At 30.0% G+C, this 14,738-nt stretch overlaps 2 protein-coding genes across 2 annotated transcripts; both read left to right on the top strand.

Moving 5' to 3' along the window:
* Nucleotides 1–2,231, top strand: LOC103484896 (transcription factor bHLH18-like). Its single transcript, XM_008442245.2, has 5 exons — nt 1–25; nt 184–265; nt 372–863; nt 1,373–1,750; nt 1,850–2,231. Exons 2-5 carry the CDS (start codon nt 230–232, stop codon nt 1,922–1,924), a joined length of 981 nt encoding a protein of 326 aa, XP_008440467.2. The 5' UTR covers nt 1–25; nt 184–229; the 3' UTR covers nt 1,925–2,231.
* Nucleotides 2,232–7,136: 4,905 nt separating this feature from the next.
* Nucleotides 7,137–10,037, top strand: LOC103484895 (transcription factor bHLH18-like). The gene is made up of 4 exons (XM_051088805.1): nt 7,137–7,266; nt 7,355–7,810; nt 8,433–8,825; nt 9,584–10,037. The coding sequence occupies exons 1-4, from the start codon at nt 7,231–7,233 to the stop codon at nt 9,656–9,658; spliced, it is 960 nt and encodes a 319-aa protein (XP_050944762.1). The 5' UTR covers nt 7,137–7,230; the 3' UTR covers nt 9,659–10,037.
* The last annotated feature ends 4,701 nt before the right edge of the window (nt 10,038–14,738 follow it).

Raw genomic sequence — 14,738 nt, 5'->3', positions numbered from 1 at the left:
TGGCAAACCCTTCGTCAAGTTCAAGGTCACCTTAATGTTCAACTCTCTCGCTCTTCTTTCTTCACAAACTCCAAATTCTGTTTCTTCACATATACAGTTTTCAACTTTCTAATTTCTTTGTCTCTTTTATTCATTAAAATTAGTCTCCACTGACTTTATTTTTTTGTTAATTGATTTATGCAGCTCATAGATTGTGATAAACTAGACCAAAGTTCATCAAATTTCCCCCATGGAAATCTCATCTGCAAATTGGCTATCTGAAATGGTAAAAGGAAACAAAAGTTTTTTCCTTTTTTTTTTTTTTTTGCACAAATTAATTATGGGGAAAAAATCTGATTTTTCTTGTTGGGTTTATGGTAAATTACAATTAGGAACTGGAATCTTCATTCATGAATGATTTGGAAATGAACCCTTTTGAGTGCACACTAGAGGAGTTGAGTAGTTTCCAGACATTCTCCGACGAAAGCTACACATCCCACGTAGATCTGGACAATAATTCTGTACAAACTCCGACAGCACCGCCACCAGCAAAGCAGGCAAGGACCAGCGGCTCAAGCCGTAGAATTGCTTCGATGGCAACTTCTTCTTCGTCGTCCCAAATCATTTCATTTGGGAACGTTGAGTTGTCTTCAATGGTTGCTCAACCTTCATATGACAACAAAAATAATAATAAAACTCCAAATTATTATTGTTCACCAAATAAAAACCATGGGGTTGGAATCAAAAGGTCTGTTGCAGCTATGAATAGTAATAATCGCAGCCCTTTGGTTGCTCAAGAACATGTCTTAGCTGAAAGAAAGCGCAGAGAAAAGCTTAGCCAGCGATTTGTTGCTCTTTCTGCCCTTATTCCAGATCTTAAGAAGGTGACATTTATGTTCCTTAATATTAAATTTCTCTTCTTTATAATTATGCCACATATTTCAAAAAAACAATTTAAATCGTTTTTATTTTTTCATTTATCATTTTACAATCCGCGGGTGCACAAGTTGGCTTACTGCGCATCCGATCATTGCTCTTCCTTGAATTAGTAGTAACTGTTAAATCACAGAAATCAACTAATTAATTAAAAGCATATACTATTATGGTTTAATTATCAATATTTCAACAATTGGTTGTATTATCAAAAGTTAAAGGTTTCAAATTAGATCAAAGTTTACTATGCAAAATTTATTTTGACGTTCAAATTGCACAATGTACATGTGCTTTCAAGTAACATATAGTACAGTTCGTCTAAAAGTTTAGGTGTGTGAAGATTTAATTTTTTGTTCCTCTATTTCTTGCTTTTATCCTTTTTTTAGAAAAGAAAAAAAAAAAAGAGCTTTTTAATATATTCAAATTCTCAGTGGTTGCAATGATTTTCTTTGGGTACTAGATGGATAAAGCTTCCATTCTTGGGGATGCAATAACATACATCAAAGATCTTCAAGAACGTTTGAAGGTTGCAAATGAACAAGCAGCCAAAGCAACAGTGGAATCAGTGGTGTTTGTGAACAAATCTGAGGATGCCTCTACCATCGTCGTCAGTGACGATTCCTCGGAGGAAAACAGCTCCTCCTCGTCGGACGGAGCAATTCCGGACGTAGAAGCAAGAGTGTCTGGAAAGGACGTCCTTTTGAAGATTCATTGCAAGAAATGCACAGGCTGTCTTTCAAATATACTAAATCAAATAGAGAAACTTAATCTAACAGTTCTCAACTCTAGTGCTTTGCCATTTGGCAATTTCAGGGTTGATATAACAATTATTGCTCAGGTACTTAATACAACTTTTTTATTTTTTATTTTTTTTATAATTTTGGGGATATTGAGGTTCACAGAACTAATTTAATTTTATTAATTATATAATTTGCAGATGGATGACGATTTCTCCATAACAGTGGAGGAACTAGTGCAGAAACTAAGACAAGCTTCTCTTAAATTTATGTAAACTTACAAATGTTGAATTTTCTCCCATAATTAATCCTTAATTTTAGAGATAATAAAAGCCTTGTGGAATCCCTAATTAAGGTTCTGTTAATTTTTTGTTTCCTTTAGAAATTTTTGCGTGGGGCAAATCTTTGACCGGCCACGTTAAGGAAATTTAGGAAAAGAAAAACAACCACATGTGCTGTAAATCAAGCTTTGTTTTTTTTTTCCCCTCTTTTAAGATTACTTTTGATTCCAATTTTTTGGGGGTCTCTCCTTTTGCACTTGAATCTAAAAAATTTAATGTAAGATTTTGTTTATTGGATTAATTAACTTTTGTTGCAATAATTATGAAGATAATACAACTAATTATATAGATCTGACAGCTCCAATGCAACATATATATAATTAAAACAACAACTAAGAACAAATTCCTTAATTTAAACAAACAAGTTATGGGTTGTCGGAGGCACAGTGGAGTGACGATGTCCCACTAAGATTACGAGATCTTTGATTCTCCAATATTGTCAACGCTACATGTTTAATTTTATTTCTCCTCAAATTAAAATTCCAATTTGGAATGTGAAAGCAAAGAATTTCCACTTATGAATATGGGAATTATATATACACACAGTTTTGTCTTAGGTTTTAAGGGCATACTTTTGGTTTTGGGGTTTGATCATTTGGAGTGGTTTGTTCAATTATTTGGTGTCACTATTTTATGGTATAAAAACAAAGTATTTGGTAGGAAGTGGCTGAAACACGAAAGTAACCTTTTCTTACTTTCTTTATTTTAAAGGGAAAAAATATAGGTTAGAATATATTCAAACCCTATTCTTTAATGGGGGGAAATATGTATAAAGTTTAGGTAATGATATTAATATATTACTAACTTTTGTTTTTCGTCACGTTTAGGAAATGATTTTGATTCTTTATATAACATAAACCAAGAATGATTTCTAACTTCAATGAACAACGGGAAGAAAACAAAATTAACATAGTTATATAATGATCACATAACCATCTTGGATAACTTTGAATATTAAATTTGTTTATATATGTATGTGTGAAAATGAAATTATTCGTATCAAAATTTTACCGACACTACTCATGACTTATTCACTTTTGGACTTAAAATAATAGATAAAACACCCGACGAGTGGAAGTGATATTGGTTTGAGAGAAACTTAACATCGTAAGAGTTTGAACACATGGTTTTTAATTTGAACCATATTTTTTGATATTATTAGATAACATGGGATCTATCTCAAAATCAATTGGTTATTTCAAAAGTAACTCATCTATTGTACAAGAATCATGAGGTCGATCCCTTGATTTTTTGAATGTGGGATTTTACACCTTCTTAAGGTGGTACCTTTTTTGGGTTTACCATTTTTTATTGAATATCTCAATTTCTTTTTATTGGACCAAATAACCATTCGGGGTCTATGAACTCTGATATCATACTAAATAACATGAGCTTTCATCACAAACCAATTTGTTGTGTGAAAAGTATTACTTTATCTTATAATTAGGTGCATAGGGGTCTCTTGATTTTTTCAATATGTGATTCTCAACAGATACCAATAGTACCTGTTACCAAACTTCGAATATTTTTAACATCATGTAGGATGTCTCATATACTTGTCATTTATCCTGACTTGGGATATATGTCATATTTTGGCTCAATTCATGCCAGCACCACAAATAAGAACACAATATGTACAATTTGTTATTTGAAAAAGTTGCCAAGAACCCTTCTTCAATTCATGTGTGATCTTTCTTTATCACGTGGGTGTGATTCGGATTGGGAGGGCCAATTGCCCCTTAACTCGCAGCCCGTTCTTAGGTTCTCCCTTTTTTTTCTTCTAGCATCTCTTTGGAAATCCAAAAAGTATGAACTATAACTGGTTCGTCCGCAGATGTTGAGTCAGATTTTATATTTATATAGATGCATCTAAATGGATACAAAACTCATTATATCTTGTAAGTCATATATATTATTAGATTACAACATAAAGTCTCATCGAGAAGAGTAGTTCGTGTATCTTATAAATACTATGGTTTCTAGATTTTTTTTTTCCAATACGACTATTGACACATTAAAATAATGTAAGTATCTATTAACGCACTTCTTAACGGTATTAAGAGATATCTCTTATGTATATCAAAAGAAGAAAATTAAACGTGAAAGAGATGTGAATAAATACCAAAACAAAACTATATTGGGTACCAAATTGTAATTATGTGTTTAGTTTGTATATAATATAATAAAATGGGCAAGAAAATATTCATGAGGGAAAATGTAGAAATTCGAAATCGACGACCAAATCAAAATTAAACTCGAATCTCTAGAAGAATTTGTTTTATATATATAAAATTTTGTATTTTTGTTTGTTATCTATCCTTTAATTCTACGAATAACACCGGAGTAGATGTCAAAGGTTAGATTAAGCATGTGGGAGAAATCTTGTTCCGATTGCTACCTCTCCCCTTCCTTTTTAGCATGTGATGACAGATGGTCCGTTCAAAAACAACCGGTCTTTCACTTAACCACATCCCTTCCTTAAACCAACTTACTAATCCATCCTTACTTTAAACCATTATCCAACTACAGTTAACTCACACTACATTTTATTTTTTAAATTCAATATCAAAATTATTAATAATGGACAAAAGGAAACAGAAGAATTAACACACATGTGTTTATGTTCTTTTAAAAAAACCATATAATAAATGAGATTTGTTCCCCCCCTCCTTTTTTTTTATTGCTTTCTCACTGGCAAATCATGGGAAATCCTGACGACGTACATGTATATCTAACTATACCCTTCAATTCAATTCATCAATTACTTCATCTTCAACCTTTTTCTTGACCATTAAATGATTCTCTGTTTATTAGAGAGTTTATGTGGATTAAATAAATTTTTATTTTATTTTTATCATCTCAACTTTAATTTTGATTTTGATATATAATGGGGTCCGCTGGTGGATATATTATCAAATTCCTTTTTCAAAACGATTAAAACCCCTTCAAATAATTGGTTCTTTGTAATATTATAATAATACTTTCTTTCCTTTTTTTTTTTTTTAAAGAAGAATATTATAACATTACTTTGTTTTCGAGTACATTGAAACTGTTAAAATATTAACTAAAAAGTTATTTATTTTATCTTTTTCTTCCCGTCCCCTTTTATTAAATAATTTTATTTAATGGATTTTCAACTTTCATATGCGTGGAAGAAATGACATCAACAAAACAATAAATATGTTCAAAATATTTTATATTCACGACGATTCATCTTCACATCGATTTAACGTGGTCCACGTGGGTTTAAACTTATGCATCGTAAACTTAATATAATATCTAACAATTTAAATGACTTATACCGGTTGAATTACATTCTCTACCTTTTTTCATGATCTTTTAATTTTTGTTAACATAGACTACCAATAATGATTATTAAAATTTTCAAGTTGAATTTAGCTTAATCATAATTTGATATACCTTCTTCTTCCATCTTTGAAGTGGCCGGTGGTTGATGTCTCATCTTCATAAATGTTGTAAACTAATTCATAATCATCTTGTTATAATTTGTACAATGATTGTAGGATCGTACTTAATTAGTCCTACAAACCTAATAATTATTGTGTTGAAGGAAAAATACGTATAATGAGAGGAGATGGAACTTTTTGATTTTGGAAATGAAAAAGGAACATAATTACATTTAGCTCTACTTTTATCTTAGAGAAACGATAATGCAATTAATTAAGTGGGGGTGGGGGGTTACGTGGGGTGATGTAATTGGGTGATATTTTGAAAATGGAGGCAGGTCAATTAATTTTAGGGGATGGGAGAATTTCGAAGAACATGAATGGGACCCGCATTCCCTTAATCTTGTAGGACCATATGCCCTAATTAAGGGTAAGGGACTCTCAACTCTGCAGTCTACGGCTCCTTCGTGTCAAGTTCCTAATTCCCACGTGCCGCTTATCCCACTTAATTAACGGGAGGTTGCCTCCACGTATGGATGACATAAACTAAGCAAAAGCAAAGGCGTAGGATATTTCCAAATATATTTTTGGAACTTTATTATTGTTTCCATCCATTTCAAGTATATTCACATTTAATTATTATAATATATATTCTTGGGTTAATTATGTAACCTACAACCTTAGTTTCTATGTTAGAGGAAAAAAAAATTTTCTTTTTAAATTTAAATACATATTACCTACAAACTTGAAAATATAAAAATCAAAGGTTTGGGAAAAGTCCAATAAAACCCATAATTCAGACCATTATGTGAAATCGGAAATATTAAGAGCTATAGAACTACTCGTACGTACAATCTTTAAAAAGTATTGATATGTGTGAATTCGATCAAAGTCTTACATCGATTAGATAAGAAGATGATCTTTGGTATATAAGTGATGACAACTATTTTCATTGACATGAGTCTTTTTGGGATGATACCAAAAGCAAAATCATGAAAATGTATATCCAAAGTGGACAATATCATAGCATTGCGAATATATTTGAGAGGATTGTTATCCTAATAATTAAGTGATATCAAAGTCATGCCTTTAACTTAACCAACCATGCTTATGCTTATGAGATTCGTGGTTGACTCTATTGGACGAACAAGGTGGAACAAGGAGGAAGAAAGAGAGAGGTGACATAAATGATAATTTTTAATTTATAAATCAAATTAGGTGAAATAGAGAAGCCCAATCATTATTATGACCGGTTACCGGCTACATCTCATGTGGTCAGTCAAGTATGATGAGACCGAAATGTGCATTAATTTTGATTGTCTTCTAGGGAAGAATGGGTCTCTTAAATAAAGCCAAAAATCTCATCTCTTACCAAAATAGTTTCAAAACCAACGGTATAAAGGGGTTTTAAATTTGAAAATTTGAGGAGTCTACGTCTGATTTAATTTGGATGTGGTAGGCGGAGTGTTATACTAGAAATTAGAAAAAGTTAAAGGAGTTGGATTGCAAAAGAGGACCTGAAGAAAGAAATATAATGGAAAATTTGTAAAAAAATAAAATAAGATTTGTTTTAAGAAAAGAGGCAAAACGTGAGAGAATTCGGAGATCCGTTGACCAAATACGAACCCGAATGCTGACTCTACCACACTCTTTCACACGTGCCACATTATTCCCACAAAACCGTGTTCTTATTTCTATAAAACCCTTTCACCTTTTCCCTCTTTCTCACAAATCCAACAACAACAACAATAATAATAATAATCCAATTCCTTTTTCTAATTTAAACTTTCTTTTCTCAATCTATAAATTTCAACCACCCGATTTCACTTCTAAATGGAGATCTCATCAGTGAAATGGATTTCTGATTGGGTACTTTTTAATTACTGATTTTTCATTCATTAATTGTAATTTCCTATAAATTTACTTTTTTATTTTTATTTTTATTTTTATTTTTTAGGAAATTGAAGATGCTTCGCCGTTTATGGATGAATTTAAGATAGACCCATTTGAGTTTTCGTTAGATGCGTTGCAATTTGATGACTTGTATGAGTTGCCGGTTCCGCCATATGCGGTGGAGGAAAAGCCTGCGAAGCAGGTGAAGGTGGAGAAGGAGGAGGAGGAGGAGGAGCAGGCGGGGGCCGGGGGGATAAATAAATGTAAGACGACATTTGTTGGGAATAATTATAAGGGCCGTGATTCGTCATTATCGTCTTCTTCCCGAATAATTAGCTTTGAGAACAATTGGAATCATGAATCAGTAAATAATTGGAATTCTAATAATGGGAAGAGAAGTTGTTCAATGAATAGAAATGCAATGAACGGTAGAGAACATGTGATAGCTGAGAGAAAGCGTAGGGAGAAGCTTAGCCAAAGATTCATTGCTCTTTCAGCTCTAATCCCTGGTCTTAGCAAGGTATTGTGTACTAACTACACTTTAGCTTATATATTTCTTATTTTTCATTCTAACTTTTTATATAAGTTTGTGTAATTTAATTTTCAATGTAATTATGGTCAAATTAGAAAGAAAAGTTTAAAGGGTTTAGAAATTGTTTCTTCTTTTTTTCTTAAAAATTGACTCTGAAAAACTGTGAAATTGTGTGGTAGATACCTGCTATATCTCACAGATTTCTTATTTTGAAATGTATATTATACTACCAAGTTTAAGAATTTATTAGAAATTTTTTTGAAATGAAATGGTTTAGATCAATACTCTTACGGCTTTCTGGTTTAAGAAAATGCTCTATTATGTTTCTTCTATTTCTTTAAATTGTTCATAAACTCTTTTTGTATCTTTTTTAGCAATATATTAAATTTGGTCTGGGGTATGGTAAAAATGCTAAGAATGTGTAACCTAAATGAGATTTTTTAGGGTTTTTTTTAGTAATCTGACTTAAGAATTTATTTATTTATTTTCATATAAAAAAGGTTAAAATTTAGAAGAAAATATGCATATAAATTTGAAAAGCATAAAACTAATTAAAGATAAAATGGTCATCAAAGAAGACCTAGAATTTATTTGATTTGTGTGTTGGCAGGTAGACAAAGCTTCAATATTGGGAGGAGCCATAAGACATGTAAAAGAGCTTCAAGAGCGTTTGAAAGGGGTGGAGGAACAAACTACTTCCAAAACGTCGGAGCCACAAGTACCAGTGGTGTGTGTGAAGAGAACCACCCTGCAGCCTTCCTCATCCGACGATGACACGTCATCATCGGACGAGAACAGTTTTTCCGGCAGACTAAGAAGTACACCTGAGATAGAAGCAAGATTCTTAAACAAAGATGTTCTGATCAGAATTCACTGCCACAAACGCAAAGGCTGTCTCTCTTATTTGCTCAACAAAATCCAGAGCCTCAATAATCTCACAATCCTCAACACTTGTGCTTTGCCATTTTCCCACTCCAACCTCGATATTACCATTGTTGCTCAGGTATAATTATCCATTTTAAAGCTCTCTTTATTTGGTTAATTATTGCTTACTTTGGTCCGGTCTCTAAGTTCTAGAGAAAGTTGAATTTAGTTCGAAACTATTTATATGAACTATTTATGAGATGATATAAAACAAAAGGACTAAATTTTAAGTTTCTCATAGACTTAGATAAAATTTTATTTGATTTTGATGTTATTAGTGTTAAATATTAATATGATTAAATTTACCGTAATCTATCCATCGACAACCCTACATCCAAACGGTGAAAAGATTTGATCATAAACTATATAAGATACAACAGTAAGTTTTCTTCCTACTTTGCTCTTTAAGATGCAACTTTGTGTTTATCTAACATGGTATCAAATACCGAGACGTCCAACCATGTAACCAAATTAAGAAAAAAAATCTAATAAAAAGTAGTGAACCAAAGAGCCACGATCTTAGAGAGGGAACAATACACGTGAGTTAGTCATCTCCTTATAATCAATTTTGATACGAAGTCTCATGTGTGTATATCCGTTGTGGTATCAGCTAGGCTAGACTTCAACAAGTTCAAATGTACGTTTTTGTTAAACAAAATTATTGGTAGCAGCTAATTGCTGGTTTTGAAATGTAATCACATATTTACATATCTAATACTAATTTGATAATGGTTGCTGAATTATGGTTAATAATGTTGTATTTAGTTGATCATTTATCTGATTACGTTTGTGAGGAGGGAATAATAACAATGTTGTATATTTGTTTAATAATGGCAGATGGATGTTGGTTTTCATATGACAGTGGAAGATGTTGTAAAGAATCTGAGACAGGCTTTGCTGGACTTCAACTAAAACTTTACCAAAGAATACAGCAAGCACCTTTTTTTTCTTTGTCAAAAAAAAAAATAAGTAAGTAACATTTTATTCATCTTTTTTCAAGAAAATTAAGAAAAGCCTGTAAATTATAATGTAATAAAGAAAAACAACCCATTTCAGAGCGGGTAAAAAGATTTTTTATTTTTAATTTTTTTTTTTTTGTAGAGGTTTTGACTTTTCTTTGCCTCACCTTTTTCTTCTATATTCTTTTTTAACCTCGGTTAAAAATGGGATTTTTTTGCAGGCTGTTTTCTTTTTCTCTTGCTAGCTAGGGTTTTTTTTAGCCTTTAGACTTGGTTTTTGTAATGTAGAAGAAACTCGGATTTTTATGTTTTAATAATAATTAAATTCTATCCTTTTAACACATTTCCTTATTTATTTGTTTATGTATTCTACTTCTAAATTCTAATTAAGATAATATATTGATACGTGTACTGTATGTGTGTGTTCTTGGTTTTGTTTCTTTTTAGATGTGACATCTTATCTACTGATTTTTTTTTCTTTCTTTCAATTCAAAGAAATGGAGAATAATATAATTAAAGATGAGTATGGGCGTGTGTGTTCATACGAATGGAGCTATGGACGTATTATTCGTGCCGAAATGAATGTTGCAGTTGGGAAACTTAGTGAGGAAAATATATACATATTTAATACTACAATATATATAAAAACTGAGGAACATTTATAAAGAATTATAAATATTGTATGAAATCTTCCTCAATGTTATTTTTCTCTCCCCATTATGCTTTATATACTCGTATTCAAGACTATATGAACTAGAAAAAAACATATAGATTTTTAAGAATATATTACCTTAACCTAACAATACTTGGCTGGACACAGAATAAAGTAATAGTGATCTAAACTATACTTTTTATCACTTATACATTCTGCTTTGCATCAACTCAATTTTTTCCAATATTCCTAGAAGTTCTTTTTAACTAATTACAGTAAGAGTAGAGAGAAAAGTAGATGTTTTTGAGCGTAACCTTTAGTTTGGAATTAGTTTGATCCTATATCTTTCTACAATAATTATTGTTGAACTAACAAAAAAAGATATTGAAATTATCCAAATATTTAAATATGAAAACTATAAGTAGTACATTAAATTAAGAAATATAAATTGATGCTAACGTTTTTATTAACCAAAAGTTAATGTTAATGTATGTTAATTAGTGAGAGGATAATTAGAAAAGCGAAGATTATTGATAAGCAAGAAAACGGCCACTTCTGTCCCACCCAAAGATTATGTGATTTTTGATATATTCCAATTAGCTAAGATGATCAGATCACCACTTTTATACATACTTATCTTAAACAAAATTTGATTATTAGCCATCATGTTGGCTTAGAAATTGAACTTATTGAGTATTGTCTACATATTATTATATATACTTTTCTATTTGTATATCCATTTGTCTGCTAGATTGTACAGGGGGTCACATCTTTTCAACTACAAGTATTTTCTACTCATTTTTAATATTATCCATATGTATTTGAATAAGTACTTTCATTGATAAGAAATTGTTTTTTAATATTTTATATTGATTCTAATTTACTCCTAAAATTTATTTGGTATTATCTTAAATGTATTACCCCTTCTTGTTAGTTACAAAATAAATTTAGGTAGTTTTTACAGAAAGAGAACTATGTAAATTAATTTTTTATCTCTATCACTAACATGAGTTTAGACCAATCGAAACTTGTAGATACATGTGGATATGAGATCTTAGGTTCAATATCTTCTTAACTAACATATGTATCTTCCCGAACACAAGAGATGTTGTACTTCAAATAGGTCGTAATATATTATTATATTGCTTTGTTTCCCAATTTGGTTCATATTTTATCATTATCTATGTTTCATAAATGGAATTGATGTGCGCTTGAATTAAATGATTGAGGATTAATTATGAATTTGGTTTGCTTTAGTTTAGAGATAGATCGAGGATTATGAATTTGGTTGCTTTAGTTTAAAGATTTGGAAATTTACGAGATATATATGGTTGCACGAAAAAAAAGGACATAAATTTTAAATTTTTTATAAGGGAAGAAAACTTTATTTTTCCACCGTTTGATAATCATTTAGTTTTCAATTTATAGTTTTTGAAAATTAAGTTTACGAACACTCCTTTCACTTCACCTCTATAAAGTCGGTTATCATTTTTTACGTATGTTTTAAAAAACCAAGCTAATTAAAATTTGAAAACTAAGATAAATGTTTTTGTAATGTTCATACTTGTTTAAATATTATACCTACTGGAAGCCTAAGATTAACTACGATGTTTTGATTACCTGAGAGAGATTGGTGGGCTTTTTGGAGTCATTGTGCATAATTCTAATAGCAAAGTTATGATTTCAATGTATAAAAGAAAAAGCTCCTAAGGTTAACTTTATTGGTATTGTTGAGCTTGCTAAGACTACCGCTCTTCTAGACATAATCATTACAAGTAGAAATTTTATCCTTTATGGGTTAGAAAAAGATTTGATGATTTTCTATAATTTACTTAAAGTTTGAGACTACTTCAACAATAGCATAAAGTTCGAAATTTTGTTAAAAACATTTAAGCTTTTCATCCACTAGAGAAATTGAGGCTTCTCTTTTGTCCACTGAACCAAAATTTAATTGCTCACAATCTAACTTGTAATTAATATAATGTACGGAGTGTACTAACGTCTTTAGTGTTAGGTTTGAATGCCATCTTCCATGAATTTATGTTGTTGTGCTCAAAGTGAATTGATTTTATATTGGTTAGAACAATGCTAACTAAATCTTGAAATTCTCCTGCCATCTCTCTTTCTTTTTCTTTTAGAAAGAAGCCAAGAAAAACATAAAAAGAGGTTTAGAAAGGAATGGTGGGAAAAGGCTAAAAGGAAAAGGAAAAATTTGTAGAGGTAGTCCATTTATTGTCAAAGGAGAGGCCAAAGCTGTTTCCATACAATTGAAAATCTCAACTTTTTCACATTGATGGTTTTGATTTAGAATTTGACTATTTTTGGTGGTGGATGATATCCCATTTTATTGGATTGAAAGTTCAAATCTAAAAGGTTAAACAAATAAATAAATAAAGTTAAAAAGATTGCCTTTTAACACTTTTCACATTATGTCAATCACATTATTTTCAAAGGCAACTAATTAATATCACCTTCCTCTACTAAATCACCAAGGACCAACCCATTAGGTTAATTGGTTCAAGTTGTTTTATGAATGCATGTGTCGATTCGTTGAATTGGAGAGGAGGACAATAACATTGTTTTCTCCAAAATTACAAATTCATCGTTGGTTCATTTTCACCATCAATACTCAACTTAGATTTAAATTTGAGAATGACAACCATGAATAGATTTTTATAAAATCATATCATAGTAAAAACTTGTTTTCTTGAAATAGTGAATTTTTAAGGTAGAGATTTTTCATAGGTATTTATCACTTCATTTTTCAAATTATTCTTTCCAAATAAAAAATAATATTACCACGCTTTTCTAACAAATATTAAATCAAACAAAAAAAATTCTTTTATTTGAATTAATTAATAACTTTAGTGTCTTTTCAAAAGTTCTAAATGCTCAATATTTTAATAATGTAATCGTTAAATTAGAATATGGAAGAAAATGGAGAACGTCAATTATATTGGAAAACAAATAAACAATAATATGAAGTAGTATTGAAAATCACCTTTTAAATAATAAAAATATTGTGTGTATAATAATAATAATAATAATAATAACGAATATAATAACAATAAATATGTTTGAAAAAGATGAACTTTTAGCAAAAACCAATTTCAACAAATAATATTTTGCGATGGTGTCCTTCTCACCTTACAACTTTTTGTTTAGTTTTGCTTACGTATCTAAATTAAAAATTTAAACATTCTATCGCTATTTCAAAGTAAAAAATTGTACGACTCCTAATTAACGTGTTTGTTTTCTATTAATTTTTATTTCAAATATTATACTTTTTAAGTGTCTCTCTCATCACATTAAATGTAAGGTATTAATAAAAATAGTTTGTTTTGTCAAAGAAAAAAAAAAGAGAGAAGTTTGTGGATGACAAATGAGTTCTAAGAGTTTTTCACTGCTACAAATGTTAGACATGTAACGTCATGACTTTTTATTTTCATTTTTTTTTTTTCGTGGAACCGCTTAGTTAGATGGATTCTTTTAAACCATGTTTTACATATAAACATACGGGGTTTCCTTGAAAATAAAAATAATAAAAAAAAATATTTAAATTTTATAAAAAAATCACTAAAAGAAAAAAATTTATTACACATCCTTTTAAAATATTTTATCCATTTTAATTTTTCTTTGACAATTTTCATAACCAATATAAATATAGGGGTGTTGATGGAAAATTGAATTGAAATTGGGGCTATGACTACAGATTGGCCCAATTATATGCAATTGGGCTTGCATGGGGCCAAGTATGAAATCTCTCTTTCAAATGCCCATCGCAAGTTCTTCATTTTAGTTCGCTTTCTCAATATTCCAATATTCCAAGGTCTATTTATACATTTAGTTATATTTATAAATGTTAAAATAATTAGTTTGAAAATGAGAAAATTTCTCTCCAACTCTGTTATATTAAAAGGAATTGAATAGAGAGAATATTTACACGTTCCTTTTATTTCTACATTTTTTTATAAATTTTCATAATTAAGCTTTATAGAATGGTCGTGATTTTTCGAGTAAAATCTTTGATGATTTAGTACATTTGACGTTGATGGAACACAACTCTTCAAGATAAGATGAATCTATTTGAGGTGTGAGTGCGTTATATTAATACATTGATAATGCAATGTGTCATTATATTATGTGAGATGAATGTGTGAAAAAAACAACTTAATTAATGAGATGTAAATTGTAAAGAAAACAAAAGGATTTAATTAAATGAAATTAAGGATTTGCATTATATAAAATAGATAAAAAAGAAAATTATATTTTAAAAGAAAGATAATATAAAAAGATTAAAATGATTTTGCACGTGTTTCTTCAGTTATAGTATATAAAAAGAAACAACAAGTGGTGGCGCGACATGTGGGAGTAAAGAGAA

Source organism: Cucumis melo, chromosome 8, assembly GCF_025177605.1.
Source record: "Cucumis melo cultivar AY chromosome 8, USDA_Cmelo_AY_1.0, whole genome shotgun sequence".
In the NCBI taxonomy this organism is placed as follows: domain Eukaryota; kingdom Viridiplantae; phylum Streptophyta; class Magnoliopsida; order Cucurbitales; family Cucurbitaceae; genus Cucumis; species Cucumis melo.
This window is presented reverse-complemented; position numbering and strand designations above follow the sequence as displayed.

Coding starts and splice junctions, on each gene's coding strand:
- LOC103484895 (XM_051088805.1), top strand. CDS start 7,231: ATGGAGATCTCATCAGTGAAATGGATTTCTGATTGG. Junction 7,267..7,354: donor TGAAATGGATTTCTGATTGG/GTACTTTTTAAT, acceptor TTTATTTTTTAG/GAAATTGAAGATGCTTCGCC. Junction 7,811..8,432: donor TAATCCCTGGTCTTAGCAAG/GTATTGTGTACT, acceptor GTGTGTTGGCAG/GTAGACAAAGCTTCAATATT.
- LOC103484896 (XM_008442245.2), top strand. CDS start 230: ATGGAAATCTCATCTGCAAATTGGCTATCTGAAATG. Junction 266..371: donor CAAATTGGCTATCTGAAATG/GTAAAAGGAAAC, acceptor AATTACAATTAG/GAACTGGAATCTTCATTCAT. Junction 1,751..1,849: donor ATATAACAATTATTGCTCAG/GTACTTAATACA, acceptor TATAATTTGCAG/ATGGATGACGATTTCTCCAT.